Consider the following 20665-nt stretch of genomic DNA (forward strand, 5'->3'; position numbering starts at 1 on the left):
TAAACATGACTGTGTGTGTTTTGTTGTAAAAAATAAATGTGTGGGAAATAAATTGTTTTAAGCCTAAATATCATGGGCATTGTCATTTAACCACTAGATGGGGCTAAAACACCAGATCACAGAGAGGACATTTGATAATAGTATTTGACTCGGATGACTCCATCTTGTCTACAGCATTGTTCAGACTGACAAACTGCAAAAACACACGTTTTTTTTTTGTTTGTTTTTTTAGCAACTTTGTTTATTTCAAATGTAATCAAAACAACAGTAGTTACAGAAATTACAGACAGCTGATACTGAGTGATTTTGTGTACTATGTATTTTTTATAATGAAAAGAAACAGGAACACAGAAAAAATATATAAACTTTTCTTTTTCTGAATATTTGTCATATGTCAACATTTAATCCAACACACGAGGAAGTAACACACAGCATCAGTATCATATCTCAGCCCCTCTCAGTTCATGTGTCAGACATAATGTTTATAATGATGGAAGTAAAAGCCATTTATCAAGTCCAGTAACAAGAAACCAAGAAAGCTTCAGTTTCTGCAAGATCAAGTGTTGTAGTCTCTGTAAAAGTCTGTTTACACACGCAGTCTCAATCACTCTCTCCAACTCCCTTTTGACTGTTTCTATAAAACACTTGCAGTTTCAGGGAAAAGAGTAAAACAGGAACGTGCAAGCACTTCTATGGAGCCATTTCTCCAGAGGAACTCTTGTAACAGTATTAAAACACACCTGAAGGCATGGAGAACCAGCTACACTTACCTAAACTACCAGCATTCTCCTTTACATTAACACTATTGTGCATTATGGGTTATGAGCTTTCCTTAGTGATCAATATCATATTACTATATGCACAAGTTTAAACAGTCACCATTTTCCAGTTTTGGTGTTCATACAGAATTTCTATGCATGACTTTGATTGTAAAGAAGATGAAAGGAAAAAAAAAAACTGTTAGCTTTGATGCTAAGCCTTCTCCCTTAGTTGCTGTTTCTCTTGAGAATAGTGACTTCTGTTGATGCATTTAGCAATTTTATGAATTGGCAGTTGAAAACATGAATGAATGTTTTTGAACTTCCTGTTTATTTTCACGGAAATGTCAGTCCTCCCAAAGTATGGCTGAATATGGAGGCTCTAAAGTAGACAAAAGCAACTCCAAAAAAGATTTTTTTCCTGTTGTAAGTTCTGGTCATTGTGAACTGGGGTCTACCCCATGCTGCAGGATTAAGAGCAATGTTATTCTGTCATTTAGTTTGTTTTTACAAAACTTAAGGTAAATTGATATGTTAGCAGAGGCAACACAATTTAAAAACTGTTATTAAACAGTGTTTATTTTTTTCAAGGCTAACTCACTTTGACAGTCCTAACACATTTGAAGGATGCCCTTTGGTGGATTTAACACACATTTTATGAGTCTTACTTAAATATGTAGTGTAAGAACAGATTGCACACCTTCAGTTGCAGGTAGTTTCATAAGAAGCTGCAAAGCTTTTAAACAGAAGAGGTTTGAAAAGGATAGGGGGATGTTCTTCTTGGAGCATTGGCTGCTGGCAAGTGCCAATGTAGGTTGTTTAATAGAAAATAACGGGCGAATTTCCTGATATACATCGCTGACGTGTGGAAATGACACGTTACAGTTGAAAGCATCAACTTAAACATGGGTCACGATGACTTCCAAACAGACTGCATCAATGACTTTTTGAAGATAGCAGCACATAAATATTTGTAAATAGCAGATACCAGTTTTGTTTGTATGAATGTTTTCAAAGCATTTTTGAGCCTGAATATTTTGTTGTACGTCAAAAAACAATGAAAAGTAAAATGTTTTTCTCTAAAGAAATTTGCCAAATTCTCAATTGTTAAAATTCCAAATACACCTAGAATTGTTTGGATAAACAATATCCTGTGTTCTGCAAAATTAAGCCATTCAAAACATGTTTTTTTTTTGTGGCATTTAAATGTGGCCAATACAGTTTTTAATCAAAAAACAACTTTCTTAAAACAGTATTATATTAATTTAGGAAAATAAATATTTTTGTAAGTCAAAATAACATTATTTTATACATTATTGTGTCATTTTGGTAGGGGTTTTGATGAATTTTCTGAGATTAATTTAAGAATTAATAGCAAAAGCCTAAGCTGGAAGGTTTGCATGCTAACATCTATAATTATAGCCAATTTTGTCTTTAGAATCTCTATAAAATCTCAGAAACATAAAAAGTATTCATTTAATTCAAATCATAAAGGCATATACAGCATTTGATACTAACAAAGGAGTAGTTCTTTCTGTGTTAATGTCAAAGAACAGCTAGCATTAGCCTAACAAAAACTATGTTAGCTTCCATAACTACTGCTAATTTTGTCTTTGTTCTATTTTTTAAAATTATTTTTACAGAAAATATGTCAATGTCAGCTTACTTGAAATCAGAAAGTTGGTTAGCATTGGATACAAAAAGATAGAATTTATACTTTTGCGTTTTATCCAGGAAGCTTCTAGTATCAGCCTAAACTAAAAACATTACTGGCTGTGTTTTGTAGTTATAGATAATTTTGCTCTTAAAATGTTTTAAAGTTTCTATGTATTTGGAAATTTTTACATGCCTTTAGAGTTATTTAAGAATATATTTCCCAGGAGAAGGATTTAGCATGTTTTACAATTTTTGCTGTTTTCAAAGAATGCTTTGTACACGGTTTTTAATAACAGAAAATGGCTTCTGACTATCATAACAGTACTTTATCAAAGCTACTGCTAATGGCAGCTGAGTTGTGAGGTGTGGAGGCTGTGAGGGAAAACTCTCATGCTAATGAGTCTTTGGTTTCAATGCGATGGCAACGTGGTGTGAACAGAAAAAAACAAAACAAATGGAAAGTTTATGCATTTTCTGTGTCCTGAACAGATGGAACATTGCACTTTTTTGTTTTGCAATCAGAACTTCAGTATATTGATCTTGAGTGTCTGTCTCAACAATAAGTCCACATTCATTGGTGTAATCAGCAAAGATTAATGTTTAGATTGCGTATTGATCTGTGACAGCAAGAAAAACACAACAGTGTTCACATTTAAGTAAAAAAGTAGAAGAAAAAAGGCCACTCATAAAAAATAAAAAAAATGTCTCTCAGTACCATCACTGCTATATAAATGTTTGCCATGAGTTACCTGAATCTGCAAATGTTTTGGTTTGGTATGTACATCATTATGTTCACAAGGATAAACTGTTAAAAGTCATACAGAACTGGTTATTTTCTGCTGTGAAACTAGAAAAGGAAACAGTCATTTAAATTCAATAAAACTCCAATCAGTGACATTTGTTTTCAGAAATAGATACAGCCAGATGTTTACATACATTCATCACATTAATTATTATAATTATTTTTTTTAACAATTTTCTAAACATAATTTAGCTGGAAGTTTAGAGTGGATTTTCTCACTCCACACAGTCAAAATTATACATAGTGGCTCAAACATGTGCTTGCATTCACCTAAATTGTTAAACATGTAATGCTGAAGGTGCCACTACTTCCTCATTGGTGATCGATGGTAGCTGGTCGTTCTTTTTTTCCTAGTATAAAAAGGATTTGGTGTCACACATTCGATTGACTAATACTCAGAACATTGGAAAAGTACAAGGAACTTGTTGAAAATCTACAAGAGGAAATGCATATTTACATAAACTGGAGTATTTCAGATTTAAGATCATCTATTTCAAACAAGTGTTATTTGACTGTCAAATGAAGGCTCATCATTCACTTCCAATCATAAGTTAGACTTTTAGCAGTTAAATGTCATCACAATTACGAGTTTAAATTAACAATAATCTCATTTATAACCTGTGACTTGGGAGTAAATAAAGCAGGTTAACTTTAAAATAACCCAAACCTTCGGGATTGAGAATTTGTGGAGTATTTTGCCCTTAATGATGAGTGGCTAAACATGAAGCAAGTGTCATACCACAATGTTGGTGAGAGCTACAAATAGCCTGCGATCAAGGTACAACTTGCCATGGGACATTTAATCAAAGATTAGTGAGGAAGATTGTGCATTATTTTGACTGTGAGATTTCGAGAAAATGTACAATAAATTGAAATTAGGCAAATACTTAACTAAGTAGAATTTTTGGGAGAACCAAAATGAAGCTTTCAAACTGAAGTAGTTGTTTAATCCTACTGATCAGAGACCAAATATTACTGTAGATCAAATAAAAGTTACAAAAGATAAAAATTTCTATGCCCAATTGTTGTTTTTAAAAATAAATGGAGTTGTATGTACAATCTGGAAAAAGATTAAAAGTAATTTAAAATGTATGCCATTCGTTATCACGATGACTGTATGTAAAGACCTGACTGCACATCCTCCGTACCTCTAAATATAAGAGTCACCTGTACAGAGCCAGCTCAAGCATAAAACCCCATAAAGTAAGCAGATATCCCATCAGTGCTCTTAACTACTCTTCTGTATTCACACACACAAATCACTGACACTTCAGAAAATATATTCACACTCACAAGCACCTGTCTTGTAAATCTGCAAGATCTAAAAATGTGCATGAAAATTAATGAAAAAAAAATAAAACGGTGCAAATTCTAGTCAGGGACAAAAGGGCACAGCCTTAATGAATATACAAACACAAAAGAAATGTTCCCATCACCCATGAAAACAAAAAGAAAAACCAGGTCTCCCCAGCTGATCATCATAAACTAACCCATAGAAAAAGAAGCTGAATGTTCAGAGCTCAATGACTCAATGACTGTTCAGCTCACGTCATGTCGCACAGCAGAGCAGGCTGTGGAAAAGTCGATTACATCTGCTGTGGTATAGAAAAGCAATACCAACAGAGAAATGTGCCAACCCTATCATACTGATAATTGCAAAAAAAAAAAAAAAAAAAAAGGAATAAAAAGGAAAACTAGTATAAACCAGATGGATATACAAAGGCTTATAACACCACTGACAATCAAGTGGATGTCTCTGTTCACTTACTCTGTATTGATTCTGAAAATATATATTGTATAGGTCACCCTGCTTCCTGCTGGGACAAAAACAACCAGTCAGTCCAGTCCCTCCCTGGCAGCATGACAGCAGGCAGAAATCCTTATCAATGCCAGCTGAATTGATGATGTCTCAGTGCTGTCCCATCCCCTCTGTCCCCGGCAAGTCTGTTCCTCACCGACAGGAGCTGTTCAGTGGGTTTCCTCTAGCTATAAAGGGCCAAATTCAGAGTTTTATCAAAGCTCCTAAGCCGATAGGTTGATCCTGGAGGTTCTGGGTGAGAGGTTCCTGGTGAAGCAGGAAGGGTTGAGAGCGAGGCACCGGGTGGGGATGAGAATGTCTCACCTCCTACCTCAGCACTGCTCTGACTCGATGAAGCCCTCCTTCTCATGGCCCACCGGCTCCACCTCAGCGTACGCGGGATGACCCGAACCCCGGCGAAATTTCATGGCCGGCCACCTGCTTGGGCGTCTCTGCGGTTGGGTGGAGAGGACACACGTCAAGATGAAAGATAAAACTACAATGTTGAAGGTTGCTGTCAAAAAGCATTTACTCTCATACACATTTCCTTCTGTATTTGTCACATTTAAATGTTTCAGGTTATTTAAAATATTTTAATGAGACAAAAATAACTTGAGGAAATACGAGAAGAAATTTCTAATAGTGATTAAATTTATAATGGAAAATAAACTGTTTTAGGCAATGCCTGTAGTATTGCAGAATTTTTTTGTAAGAGAGCACTTTAGTTATGCGTTATTTTGATGCATATTGATGAGTCAGTAGAATAAAACAGATCTTCTTGTCACAGACAAATATCCCTAGTTTTACGCCAGCAGACACTGATGCTTGAGAAAAAAAAACAGACCTCAGCTATTATTAGTTTGTCTGAAAAATGTCTTGTTTATTTCTCAGACAGAAACGACTAAGAAAGCAGACGGTAAAAACTCAACCCAGAGTTTTTATCCTGATGTTTCTGCTATACTACTCACCTCAATGAGGAAGAGGCTGGCAGCAGAGGTTGGGTGATGGTACATGTAGACCGTGATCAGAACGCCGGCAATCATGATGAGCGTCACCAGCAGGATGCCCAAGATCAGACCGGTGTGCAGAGGATGCGTGCCTGGTACCCTGTTGACGGCGCTGTCAGCTGGCATTACTGAAAAGAAAACCCATTTTTCTTAATTTCAAAAGGCTACATTTTTTAAAATATTTTATTTAAAAATATTTAAAAAATTTATTACAGCTCTTTTAGTAACCACTAGGGGGCAATCACCATTTATCAACTGAAATGGTTTCAATATTCCCTGAAGTTCATATATTTACCATGTTGAAAACAGAGATGGCACTTTAGATGAGTTTATTCAGGCAAGCATGTGTGAAAGAGCAATTTAAACCGTATCCTACATTTTTATTGCTTTATATTTGCTGTCCTTCTGCAAGCTTTGAAAAGTCTGCTTTAAACTTTAAACTTAAAAGATCCTTTTCTCTTCCTGCAAGCCTTTGGTGAAGTGACAGGTGTGTGGATCACTTAAGATTCATGCTTGCCACTAGACACAGCAGAGGTTGTGATAGTGCTTTTGAAAGATGTAAAGAGCTTCCTGTAAACCTCTACCAATCTCTTTTTATCGTTTTGGGTTCAGTTTCAAGAGAACAAAACAGCATCTCCTGCAATTTCTTTCCAATTTTTCAGCTAAAATAAAACATTCAGGGACAAGAATAAGCTCAGTTCTCATTTACTTGCAGTTAAACGGAGAAAGGAAGCTACAATGTATGTATTCAGCAGATGTACACCAGGTTCAGGTCATCTATTTTATTTCCTCTGTGTGCCCCCTGACAACCTCTCCCCAGGCTTCTCTCTGTCTTTAATTAGCAGCTGTAGGCAGCATAGAGCTTGTCAGCCCACCGAGCTCTCCCCTGGCTCTCTGCCTCATTCACTCTCAGCGCACAGAATAACAGGATGGTAATCAAACCTGTCTAACATGTGAGAACGCTCGCTTCAACTGTGTAGGTTAGAACATTCATTAAATACAAACATTGACAAATATTAATAACGTACATGTATTTATAAAAAGAGTTTAGCTGGAAATTAACACCTGATTCCATTCAGTTTTTTCACACACTATTCGTCATTAAAGAGCATCAGTGACAGAAAATCCCAGCAGTGCTTAACTATTGTTGTGGAGTGGGGCATTCTGTTGCAGGTGGAGACCAGTCCTCTATTATCTTGGTCTTGATTAAGGTGTCTAAGGAAGCAGAGCTCTAACAGAGCAGTAAAATGCTCTGTTTCCTCAGTAGAGGTCATCTGTCCTCAGATAAATCAGTTGCACAGAGGGCTAAACCTGCTCCCACATCTCACCTCACAAGAGATTTAAAGAAACCAACAATGAACGCTGAACTATCTACAATCTAGTTTTGCTCAGTTCTTTAGAAAAAGGTGATTTAGTCTAGCTGTGTTTTTGCTGCACTAAAATCACCTCAAGATTACTTCCTATGCCTAAGCTGCATCTTCTTCACAGACCCCTATCACCTTGACTAATATTACAACCTCATACAAGGTGATAATAGGTTAAATGCATAGAAAATAAATGCAAAAACATCCTCACAGTGCCTGTGCTCTGCTGATTTGGAGGCATATGGCATTTTAGCACGCAGAAGCGTGATAGAAAGTCATGGACTTGCAATTTCTCTCAAACAGGAAATGAGAATGTGTTTTCAAACAGCATCAATTCTCAAATTCATTACAATATTCTGTTTTTGAAGACTCACCTTGGTTGTCTCTGAGATGCAGTGCAATCTTGGTATCATCTGTGAAGAGGCAAAGAACCACAGGAGTCAGACAAAGTAATCAGAATTTCTCTTTGTAGTTTGTTTTTGATGCTTTAACTCTATTAGGACCTCCCTTGAAAGCTCCAAATGAGATGAAGCTTCTTTCATTAGTGAGCCATCTTCATTTACTACGCTTATTAAAAATGAATGCCTTGAATATAATGACTAAGCATCAATAATTCAACACATAATATCAGTCTGGGGTTAACTATACGTGTGAAATATGGAAATGTAGCATGACCCACTTCTACTTCAAGGGTAACAGACTCTTACACACCATACCATTCACATTATGCTAATCTGGCATATTTTTCACCAGGTCTATTTGCCTCAATGACTTCATTCATAGAGAGCTACTGCTTCTAGTTTCAAACAGGCAATTAAACCATATCCTTGTGTCTGAAATTAGTTGTTCAATGAGTTCTGTAAGAGGCAACAATTATTATTTAGTGGAAGATAATCTCACACCATAGTGTGGTGGTAGGTGCTGATGGGAAAGTGGATACTGGTCAATCTGGGAAGAAATCCTGTTCAAAGTTTAGTGCTTTAGATGCTTCTCTATGACTGCCCAGCAGCTTTGAAATCACAGACAAGCACACATTCCACTCAGGACATTCATTATATCCTCCTAAGGGGTGATAATGTGCTGACATTTATATAGTCTATTCCAAAGAGGAGAAAAAGAAGAGTATCAGGGTGGTTTTTGTGTCCCACAAGATAAATTATCCACAAAGTTGGATATCCCACCACTGTATTTTCTTTATCCGCTATGTTTGGTGCCACATTATGCCCGGCACTTTTATAGTATGGGTATGAATTAAGATACAGAGCCTGTAAAAGATTTGAGATTATGGAATAAATTGTCCACCTTCCAGCAGGACAATTACCCTAAACGTATAACCTGTGCTACATTACAATAGTTGGATAAGTATATTCATGTGTTATCATGGCCTAGCCAAAGTCCAGACCTAAATTCAAATGAAAATCTGTGGCAAGAATCGGAAATTGCTGTCTACAGGAGCTCTCTGTTGACTGACAAAATGTTATTTTGATTTGTAAATTGGTAGTGACCAATCAGTTTTGCACACCAAATTAAATGTACTACAGCACAGGGAACTTACTACAAATAAAAAGCCACGTTTTTTTTGTTTAGTTTCACTTTACAGTTATGCACAACTTTTGTTGGTCTAACATAAAAACCAAGAAAAACATACACATGTTGTTTTTCTGGGTCCAGACCGGGAAACAGACATCTGGATCTCTATTATTACTCTCAATCTTCTTCTGTTGGAAACCTTCAGAATAAGATGTCCTAATTAAAGAAACAAATAAAAAAAGTTTGTTTTCTATTTTAACACAAACTCTTTACATCAAGACAAACACATGAAGTGCTGCAATCAACAGTCTTCCTCCCACATGCATTTCTCTTCTTCTTTCTGCCTCTTTTTCTCTTTTCAAACTCTCCCACCCAGCCAGAGGTTGTCTGCATTTGAAAGATCCACAACCTGCTCACTAACCTGACCTCTGACCTGCTGCAGCTGAAGAGACAAGTGATTGTTTTGTTTTTTTTCTCTCCGAAGAGTTGTTGCAGTGCTAGTGGGTCGTATTTTTGCAACAGTAGGCAGACAGGAAAGAGGGCGAGGAGAGGGGGGAAGACATGCGGCAAAGGTCAGCGGGACCGGAAGTCGAACCCATGACAGGACTAAGGCCTCCAAATGTGGTGCTTGCTAACCTCCTGTGCCACCACAGCATGCCCCGACAAGTGATTGTTGAGGGAAAATTGTCTGCTGTACATATCAGATAGTCAACCAAAACAAATACACATACCAGAGTGTAACCCCTAGCAACCCCAGACACAAGGTTAGGTCTCTTGCCACACCCTGTTTTGATCTGAAACTGTTGGACTCCTCATTGTGTTTATCACCACAGTTGGATTGTTCTCACACAGCAGCCCAGCCATCAGGGCCTATCCTTAAAAATCGCAGACACAGAGGAGGATCAATGGGCCTGTAATGAAGAAAAGGTCAACCTCTTTCTCAGCAAGCGATGGAAGTAAACACCTTTAAAAATAATCCTCAACAAAGATTAAATGCGGGAAACCTTGAAAGCATGTGCAACTGAACAATAAAGAAAAACTGACATTAATAGGACAAAATTAAAGCAGGATTTGTCAGCATGACACTGTTCATGCTCTTTTAGTTGTGTTTAATGGAACTAACAGTTGCTTTTAACTAAATTAACTGCTTTTCTGCAGGTCACTTGAAAATCAACTTGCAGAATCACTGGTCTGTTGAAAACAACATCTTATTCACACTAGTGATATGTTGGAAGTAGAAGCTGATATTGCTGACATAGAAACTGAAAAAGCATTGAATTAATTCACTATCAGTTGTAATTTTAAACATTGATAAGCAATTGTATCAAACCTTGAATATGAAGCTGTATTTTATTAATTAGAATATAACATATATATTCCATATTCAACATGTTAAACTGAACAAGTTAAATAACACAACACAGAACAAAGCTATCTGCTATTGGTCTTTTTTGTTATCTGTTTTGTTAGAGTTTGATCACTGGAGTCATGTAAACGTATGGCAGGATCGCAACATAAATGTAACGGTTTCACTGAAAACTGGCTTTGTGTAAAAGGGCCCCAAAGCATCTTTCATCCCAGTATAATAACCATACCCAAAAAATGTAAGTTTTTTACAGCCCTTCATCCAAATGGAAAAGAAAGAACATGCCTTTCAATTAAGACATAAATTAATCAGAAAATGGCTGCAATAAAATAGCTATTTTTAAATAGCTACAATAAAATAGGTCAGACCAATGACTACATTTTTAATACAAGAGACGTGACAAACATGGGTGAGTCAGGATCCAGGTCATCATGTACAGTGGACAGGATATTAAGGGAGGTAAAGAGAAATCTCCACCAGCTCACTGTTATGCAACTGTAGTCATCTGTTCCCAGGACTGTGCTATGGTGATAAAATATAAATTGTGTTATGCATCTTTATCAGGGATGCCTCGAAGGATGGCTCCAAACCTTTACACACTATTGTAGCTCATCAGACTGGAAAGAGTGCATGTCTGAAATCGAGGTCCATTAACTCATTGTTGATCTCAGACATCAAGCTGGAGCAACATCAATAGAAAAGCACAGGAAGAAAAAAACCTTACAAAAAGTAATGTGTGCTTTTAATTTTTATTATAAAAGGTTTCTATGGCAACATGGTGTCACATAGTGTGTGGGCACAACATTCAAGCCAGCCACATGTAGAGTTATTTTTGATAAACTATCTTTAACTAAAATAAGTTAAGAAATAATTATGCAAGTAGAAACGAGTTCAAAATGTAAACAGTAGCTTTAGCCAATGCACAACTGCTGCAATTGGCAAGCCAAAAAAAATGGTAGTAAACACACTTCAAAGGAGACCTTGACTGTTTTCCTGTTATCAGGAAAAGAGTTGTGTCAGCTGCTTTTTACAGAGGATTTTCACTAGATAACCACCATATTATGCATTGGTTTAGTCTCCTGCTGAGGAATAATAATTCGTGCTGAATACATTTTCTTACAGTAGCAAAGGAACACAGCCTTCTTGATGTTTGTTGTCTGCACAAAACTTTAGGTAGGAACACAAAGACAATATTCAGGTAAATATTTCATGTGTAATCATTTGTAATTATTTGGCACAGTAATGAACAACCTATAATTGCTGGATAAATTAAAGAAAGCTACTTTCTGACTTTTGTTTCCCTATGTAACTACATTGTAATTCTTTTAATGTCAAAGCTTTGCCGTTTTTGGTCATAGACTTGTAAAAATAATTCTTTATTTTACCTTTCATGATTATTTTCCCGTTTGATTTCTTAAAATTGTTGGAATATTTTTCAAATGTTCAAAAATGGACAAATATTTTAGCAAATTCCGTAAGATCTTAATTTGTTTGAAACCCTTTGGCTGTAGGTTAAATATTACATTACTTTAGGGAATTTACTCTTAAAAGTGAGCAGAAAATAATGAATGTATATGTTTGAGTAAGCCAATAATTTCATATTCTAATTAGAACAGTGTAACAATATTTTATTTACTGGTATCACAAAAAAAAACTAAAATACCTTCCAATGGTACATACCTCATCTAGACAGGACAAATAAAAGAATATTTCCTTCAAATTTGGTAAACATTTGCTTTTCTGAATACGCTTGTGAATTATAGCATCCTTTTTATTGGTACAAATTTTAAAAAGTTCAATTATAGTGACTGCCTCAACAGAGCATCATTCAATAGTTGTTCTGAGATCCTATGAAGACTTCATTGTCGACTTATTTTTAGTTTATCCGGTATTTTACCTTCAGTAGGAGCGCTGGTGGGAGGATGAGAGGTGGAAGGTGTGCCCCCGCCTGCTGTGCTTCCTTTACTTCTCGATGCTGTTCTGGCAGTGATAGTGGTGGTGAACGTGTACAGTTGCGTAGTGTCGTCCATGTCGCACATCTTGTCTTTGGTCTGATGGAAAGTACCTCCGTTTTATATTTTGTACAAATTCTCAAAGGATAAAAAGTGCAAAAGAAAGCTTCAACCACAGCCATCAATATATTTGTGTGTTTGATTTCACATTTAGAATGTAATATGCCAAAAATTTGGACATAGTAGAACAGAGACGCTTCAATTTTAATTGTGTGTGTGTGTGTGTGCGTGTGTGTGTGTTTTTAGGTCCAATTCAAGCCAGATGTTTAATTTTAAAACACCGACGATGCCAATACTCCCAGCCCTATTTTTGGTCATGTTGTCTACAAACAGAGTGTCGTCTGGATCGATGACCTCAGCCTGAAATCTGACCCAAGAATGATGTCAGTATTGGGTCAGATGCTGTTACAAAAACAGATTGGTATGAACTCTGAGGTCAAGTCTTTTTGTTGAATCCTTACCTCATCTGGGCAGCTGTTATCCACCCAGTCCTGTCGATGGCGGTCAAAACCGCTGGAGCATCTGAGGGAAGAAGAAAGAAAATGTAAAAAAAAAAAAATACAAAATACCAACAAAAGGTTTTTCCACTTATAACCCACACATTGCCTTGTTTTCACTAAGAAGATCACCTCTAATGTCAAAAAAAGTGGTATTTTCAGAATTGTGAATCTACTAAAATTGCTTCGCCAATCACACAAACGACAACAAAACGTTAAAACTTTATAGTTACTCTAATATTATAAGTATATATAAACAAAATTATGTTAATGCAGTAAAGTGATCCTTTAAGTAGCTGCAAAGCCTACTGTGGTTACTTAGATATTTTGTTTGACTGATAGTTAAAGATAATTATATACCATTTACTCTTTAGTCATAAGAAAAGCTGCAAATGATCACTTTTTAAAAGAGTGAGCAAGCAACATTTTCCTTGTAATAAGCTTAAATTACTAAAATTGGGACAAGATAATTTCATGCCTGTTAAGTAGAGGCCTAACTTTTTCCCTTTTAGTTGCTTAGACCCCTTTATCTAAGTAAAAAAAGAATTTTTCTTTTTACAAATTTGTGAAATTATTGAAATCTTATACTGAAAACTTTAGAAAAATTCAACCTTCAAAAGAAAAAAAAATGCAGTGCAGAAAACAATTCCATGATAAAAAGAAAATGTATACAGTTTTGAACAAATCACCGCTTGAACAATCATTGTCACCCCTTCTTCCATTTGTAGGAGACCATGCAGTCACAAAGTGACTTTTATATTGCTATAAAAGTCACTTTGTGCTTTTATAGCAATATTTGTGCAAATGACAGCTCCAATTAAATCAGAAAAAGACCCACACTCACTGAAAATTGTTTAACCTGTTCAACTTATTGTATGGAAGCAGCTAGAATGGCTTGTTAACAGTGGATCTGAGAAAAAAAGCCAGATTTGTTTGTTGCCCAGGAAGACTAATTTGTCTCTTCACAGTTTTGCATCAACCATTTTGTGTTGGTAGACTTCTATTAAGAAAAATAGTGAATCATGAATTATTTTTTTTAGCTCTAAATTTAACATAATACCAACAAGAGAACCTAAAACCTGATAAGGTTTGCCCAAAGCTGTAAATAACAATATGCAGGACTTCAAATTAAGTCAGATTAAACCAATTAATTTACAGAAATTAAGTGGTTTACAGACAAATCCACTCAAGGAAACAACAAACAGACCCACATCCTGGAAAAAATATGGCTTAAAGTGAATCAGTGCTGTAACAACTCTAAATATTGAGTAAGGTCTCCAAAAGATTCTCTATAGAGCACATTGTTATGGTAATTTAACTATGTCCCCAAGTCTGCTGCTCAAACAGCCGAAGCAGATTCCTCCATTTAATCCCTCACTTTCCCCTGACTGTTATTCCCCATCCTTAGGGTGCAGCACAGTCTGGCTCAACATCACCAAGGAGGTTTGGTCTAACTTGTGCCTGAGCTTTGTTTCTTCTCAATGGCATCCATCTCAGCTAATTGTCGTCTAACGCACTGAGCCGTGCCGCATTTAATCAGAGATGGGCTGGAGAAGGCTCATTTGAATATAAATGAGAGAATATTTAAGCTTGGATTTTTCAATTCAGTCTCAACAGGATGGACTGATCGTGCTGATTTTGCTATTTTGGTTCAGAAAAAGCTGGCATCCATGTTGCCAAGTCATTATTTTAACCAAGTTATATTCATGTTCTGAATGAATTTGAGCCAGATAATGTGTTTTTAATTGATTTGCTTTACTGCTGATAGTTTTTATATTGTGAAGCCAAAGCCATGTCATCAGAGCCAAATTAATTTTCCACTGCTCATTCACATAATGAGTCAGTAGCAGGACTTAAAATTTGCCCAGAACAGCATTGGGTAAGAGATAAAAATCAAATCGCAGCAGTAATTATTTTTCTTATCGGCACAATGCAAGTCAGTCTAGCTCAGGCAAACGCAGCTGACTAAATGTTCTGATAACAAAACAATAGTTGACAACAAATGTTGCCTATTTTGTAACTGCTTACTTCAGCTATTATTTGAAATGTTTAATTTAACAGGCATATCTGCACATATTCTCAATACCTAACTGTACTGAGTTACAGTACTGAATTACAGTCAAACATTACAGAATTACATGAAGTTCTTCAATTTCCCTTATATAGCTCCTCCATGAGAATTTATGGATTAATATTTTCTTTTTTTCTAATTTAATTGCATTTTTCCTCACTTGATCCATAAACGACTAATGGTTTGTGCCAACAAATTAAGAATCATTCTAAAGATTTTTTTTCATAACTTTATATACCAATTATATTTCCTTTATGTCCCATGTGAACATGAATTTTACCAATAAACAACTTGGTATCTGCTTTTTTGAAATTGAATGCTATGAGTAACTGAGATTGTGAACTGACATATTTGCCACATTGCTTAGTCTTACTCTTAAGTTTGAAATTAACTTAATCAAATTAGAATTAACACTTATCAGTCTCTGAGTTAGCTTGTTGTGAAACAAGTAAATTTAATTAATCCGAATCGAGATGAAATGAGCAGACATTGGCATCTCACACTTCCAGCAGATGGACAAAGCATTCATATTTCTGACAACAACACTCCATGATGCTGACTAAAACCAATCTAACCTCAGTTTTTGCATATTTTCTATCTCAGTGGGGCACACACACACTCAGCAGGAGCACAGACGTGACTTCCGTTTCAGTAGCACACATCTGGATGTAGTGTAGATGATGGACTACTAATTTTCAACATCTGGTTTTGTATTTTCCACCATCAGCTGTTTAAATTGTGTGCAACGGATCACAATTGTTATGCGCTATTTTTTTTTCTAAACCTACAAGGACACCACATCAGTACTTCTAGTTCAGGACACAAACTGCAACAACGCAGCACAGACAGATCATAGAATGTCTGCATTAAACACACTTAATCTAATTGCACAGTTCTGTCTGGAAGGTCCACATTGCTTCAGATGTTCCGTGCACACTGAGCTGTTTTTCTTTGGCACATTTGCAGAAGCTGAGGGGGCTCTGTACCGAGCAGCTTAATGAAACGTGCAGCCAAACAAACGGTCTGCAAACTAGAAAGTCATTCTTATGACGTGGAAAGAAAAACACTGTGAAACTTCAGCAAAAATATGCAGTGAGCATGGCAGAAGAAAAGAAAATGCGACATAGAAACAAAAGAGAGTTCAAGGAAATAAAGTTTTTAATTTGAAGAAATATATCTGACTTAAAACATCACCATTCTGAAAAGTTGTACCAAAATAGACTGGTTTTGCATTTCCATGATTTTAACATCTTGAGACAAATATATATTAGCCAGTTGTTTATTTATCCAGCCAATCAAGTCATACTACATGTGAATGGATTGGAGCATTAAGTAGCAGCGGTATTTTTGTTTTAGGATGTCCTGAATGAACAGATTCCTTCATACAGGATGTGACCGCTGTCCCTACTGTCACACAGAGGTCTGAATGGTAATTGTTTTCTGTTCATCCTTAACATTAGTTTACATATTGATTAATGAATAGTTTAGATTTTTGTTTGTAAAATGATTTTCATTAGCCTGACTCTTTAGTTAGCTATTTGCAGTGCACAGATTTAGTTAACTTTGTCAGTTTTTAAAAATAAATATTTTTGTTAAATGCAACAAATTAATTTCTTCTTGTTTTGAGTTACCAGTTTCCTCTGGAGCTGCTGCTGGAGTGTCACACAGAAGAGCTCCAGATGATTGCTGGATGGTAAACCTCCTCAGTGGGTCATTCCATTTGTTTGCCAGGAGAAATTTGGTTTTCGTCAGTTTAATTTTACAATTTCTTCAATGTTTCTTCTTTTTGGCAGTTTGTTCAGTTCTAATAATATGTATTTAATTTAAAGATTTAGTATTGTGTTGTCCAGTATTTGTTTAAGTTCTTGTATGTTTAATTGTCCCCTTGTGTGTCAGCAGTGGTCTGATCAGCCACTATTTAAGTTCCCATCATGTGTTGTTTGTTAGGTCAGTTTGGTGCTCGAGTTCTTTGTGTTACTACCTGAGTTGTAATTTGTTATGCTGACTCAGTTTTGGGCCTAATTCATCATTTTTAAAAATTATTTTTGGACTTTTAAATAAAGAATATTTTTTTGGAATCCATTCAGGGTCCCTCTGGCTGGTCTGTGTAAAACCCTCATGCAGGAGATTGGCAGTTTTGGTTTGTCACTTTATTGCAAAGTGGTCAAGTTCTCTAGCGGCCCCCTGCTGGTCTCAATAACCGAAACAGCAGCTTAGTTTGCTTATTCTTTGGGTCAACTCTGTATAAAAACTTTTAAGGAAAAGTCTTTCTAAGCTTAGCTCCTTATGCATTGACTGTAAAGTATGTCATGTTTATGTTGTGCAACAGCTTTTGTTCTTTCTTTCATAGAAACAACCAATCTCTAAGCTTGCTCCAAACACATCAGCATTCAGATGCTTTATTACCCAGCTTCCACTTGTACATTAGCATGAAAGAGAAGCTGCGCTTGCACCGTCCCAGCCCTTTAGACAGAAGTTCATTGAGGCTGTTCTTTTACAAACCTCAGCATCTCTCATTAACTTCGCAGCCAGCGAAGCCACAATGTTTTTTAATTAGTGCGTGCCAAAAGCATGTTTGCCTTTTCTAAAAGGAAGTGGCTAGAAGATGCTGAGGGGAGCTGAACTGTGAAGTATTAACACAGTCGGAACGCTAATTAAAATGCAGCTTAATGAGACTGCTGCTAAAGGCGTTACAGTATCTCTCCGCATCCATAAACTGCTGAATATATAAACACTTTTCTTGTTGCTGTAAATTAGTCTGTCTTTGTGAAATGTGGCAGGATTTAAGATGCCAAGTCGTGACAACGTTGTATGACACGAATTATAGAGCATCAATAACAAATCAAAATGAGCAGGACACTAATACTGCTCGCTTCCCTCAAACACATCACTCACGTTTACTGACTGCTCAAAAAATAAGGGAGCGGCAGATTCATGTTTTATATTTACAGATTGGAAAGTAGATCAACAGTGAAAGAGATATGATGGTCATTCCACAGGCCAAACAGCAACCTCCGCAAAGGATGTCATCAGGACAGCAAACATCTTTTGAAATCAGAGCGGATCATGCATCATCTCCCCATAATTATTTTCCCTTTGCTCTTGTGCATCTTTAACTCAGACTTTTCTATCCGACTAAATCAAGTCAAATACACTGCAACTCACATTTCAGCTGTCAGGAAATTTTGTAGAGGAACACCAACAACTCTTTGGCTGCTCAAATATTTACTTGTGTTTGAAGTGCGGGAGAGACAAGAGGGATAAGGTAGAAAGAAAGTGGAGCAGAGGCTGAACAGGTGCGAGTCGAGTGACTGTCAGAATGAGCTGCCGACTAAATACAGCTACTTTTCTCTGGAGGGGAATAAAAGCTGAATAAATAAAATCTCTGCTAAGTCTGCAACTGACAGGAAGTTTGATTTAAAAAAATATAATTTCATAAAAGTAGAAACACAACATACTAAAAAGTCACAAAGAGGCCTAATTTTTGTGATCGCTTTTAAAAAAAAATAATTTAATGCTGCTAAGTCTTCCGAAAAGGACAGGGTAATGTTTTTCACTGAATTGCATCACCTCTTCTGTCAGAAATGCCACTGCATTGCTGGAAATGTGGGTTTAAAATGGCTCTTATGTAGAAACAACGTTATTTCATACAATTTTCAATGCCCAACTTGAAAAAAGCAAATAAACCTTGATCTGAGAAATCCTGCACAACAATTATAACCTATGCACAAATTATCACCCTACATTCCTTCTTTTCATCATCTTATATTTGGACACCGCAGAATATATCAGACCTATCCTAATTCTAAGCTACAAAACATCCTATTGAACTCATGCACTCTGTGCTGTTTTATTTTTTGCCTTATTTCTTTGTAACTGTTAAGTGCTTTGTATGAAAACAGTTTAGAAATACAGTAAAATCATTATTAGAAAGTTATTATTAAATGCTGTCAGGATCTTGGGTTGTTTGAGTTAGTTTTTGGTTTTGTTAATGTTTGTGTTTCTTAGCCCTTTTCTATGATTACACCAGCCATTTTTCTGCTTTGCTTACTTTAATTTGGTCCTTCTTAGAGTTTCTAGTTATGTTTATTTCTTGCCTCTAGTTATTCCTTGCAGACTGATTAAAAATCACAATGGGAAAAAAAAAGGGTTTCAGCATTGCCTTTTTGAAAGAACAAATTGGAATTTTAAAAATAAAACCTTTAGATCCTACTGGCAAGCTACACAGTTTTGTTTTTAAAGGTAGATGTGCAATGCAGTGTTTCTCAACTCTGGCCCTTTTACTGAGCTGCAACCATCTGAATGAGATGTGTTAAAGCAGAAAAACATCTAAAACACGCAGGGTTGTGTACCTTGTAGACCAGGGTTGGGAAAAACATTGTTAAAGTACAAATAACAGTGTGGATATGCTATGAGGAAAAGTGTAACGGAGTAAAGGAAGTCAAACCTGTTGAGCCGATGACACCAGCTGCAGTTGAAGTTAATCTGAGAGGAGATGCAGGTACTACAGCTGGTGAACTGGAGACAGGCTGCAAAAGAGAAGAGTCAACACATATAGACTGTTTTTGCAATCTTTCTATAACAGATGATGAGAAATTAACTTCAAATCTTCTACTAATATAAAAGCCACCAAAACAATGTAAGTATTCTTCTTACTGGGTAAAGGTATGATTTCCACAGCCGAAGAATTGGTGATCCTCGTCTTTGTAAGCTCCAAGACAGAGACAGTTTGAGATTCTGCAGACAAAAAGTTAATCTTGAACCCTGTGACAAAAAACATCTCCTAAAGTGGAAATAGAGCTGCTGGGAGAATCGGGTCATACTGGATGCTGCTACAGCACTTCTCTGCTTTCTTTGTGCCCAAAGAGTCAGGCTATGACTTGGCAAATGGACCAGGGCAATTTTCTCTGGGACCTGACATCATCAGTCTGACCCAGTCGGTTGTAACAGCGAGACATCTGATGGGGTAAGACGGAGCACATGATTAAAGACAACCCCACACCGAACCCTAGCTGGTCTAGAAAAACCGATTAGCTTTTGCTTGCCAGGCGTACTCGAAACCATCAAATGAAACTGTGGAACAGAGTACTGTTGTGAAGCACATCCAATGCAAGTTGCAAATAAACAAATGGATTTTTTGTGCACCAGAGATTAAACCACATTTGTGTAACATATTACTTAGATGTACATTTATCATTTCTGGTAAACATAATTGATTATTTATTGAGAAACAGAATAAAGTTTAGTACGACTAACTAGAAAGTGGGTGAAATGCCTAGAGTTACAACCAATTACAAAGTCAGAAATTACTTGATTTCAAGGTGCCTTTTGGATTAAGAAAGTATCTGATTTAGGTAATTTACACATCTGGATAATCAGGAGAAAAGGTTGACATTTTCAGACTTTATTCTCCATTCATTGTCTAAAATTTGATTTATTCATTCTTTCCAACTTTGACAAGGACAATCTGGGTTGGACGTTACAGTGGCCCTCTGTCTACTTCCGGTTTGGTATGCATTGATTAATCAGTATTTATGTAGTTTTCTGTGGAATGCAACTCTAAATTATATGAGGGAAAAAAATGCCTATTTGTGGACGTTTCGGTAGAACAGATCTCACATGTTCAAACCTGACTGTTCAGAGTTACTTTTGTACCATAATAAATGAAACACTAACCAACATGCTAATGTATAATGACACTTACAAAAATGTAGTGTTTCAATTGTTGATTTTTTTGGTGTTTTTATGATATAAATCACTTTGAACAAGCTTGAATAAACTTGTTTAACTGAAAATATCTAAAA

At 36.2% G+C, this 20665-nt stretch overlaps 1 protein-coding gene across 1 annotated transcript in view; it reads right to left on the bottom strand.

Annotated features, from left to right (window-relative positions):
- Window positions 1-1284: 1284 nt before the first annotated feature.
- Window positions 1285-20665, bottom strand: part of plxdc2b (plexin domain containing 2b) — a 78967-nt gene continuing 59586 nt past the window's right edge. Inside the window, exons 8-14 of the mRNA XM_044104325.1 lie at window positions 19518-19598; window positions 19309-19390; window positions 12755-12815; window positions 12179-12332; window positions 7760-7798; window positions 5983-6149; window positions 1285-5466 (exon numbers count right to left, since the gene is read on the bottom strand). Coding sequence (XP_043960260.1) covers window positions 5347-5466; window positions 5983-6149; window positions 7760-7798; window positions 12179-12332; window positions 12755-12815; window positions 19309-19390; window positions 19518-19598 — 704 coding nt within the window. The 3' untranslated portion in view covers window positions 1285-5346. The remainder of the gene's footprint in view (window positions 5467-5982; window positions 6150-7759; window positions 7799-12178; window positions 12333-12754; window positions 12816-19308; window positions 19391-19517; window positions 19599-20665) is intronic.

The sequence above is a fragment of the Gambusia affinis genome, linkage group LG21 (genome assembly GCF_019740435.1).
Source record: "Gambusia affinis linkage group LG21, SWU_Gaff_1.0, whole genome shotgun sequence".
Lineage (NCBI taxonomy): Eukaryota > Metazoa > Chordata > Actinopteri > Cyprinodontiformes > Poeciliidae > Gambusia > Gambusia affinis.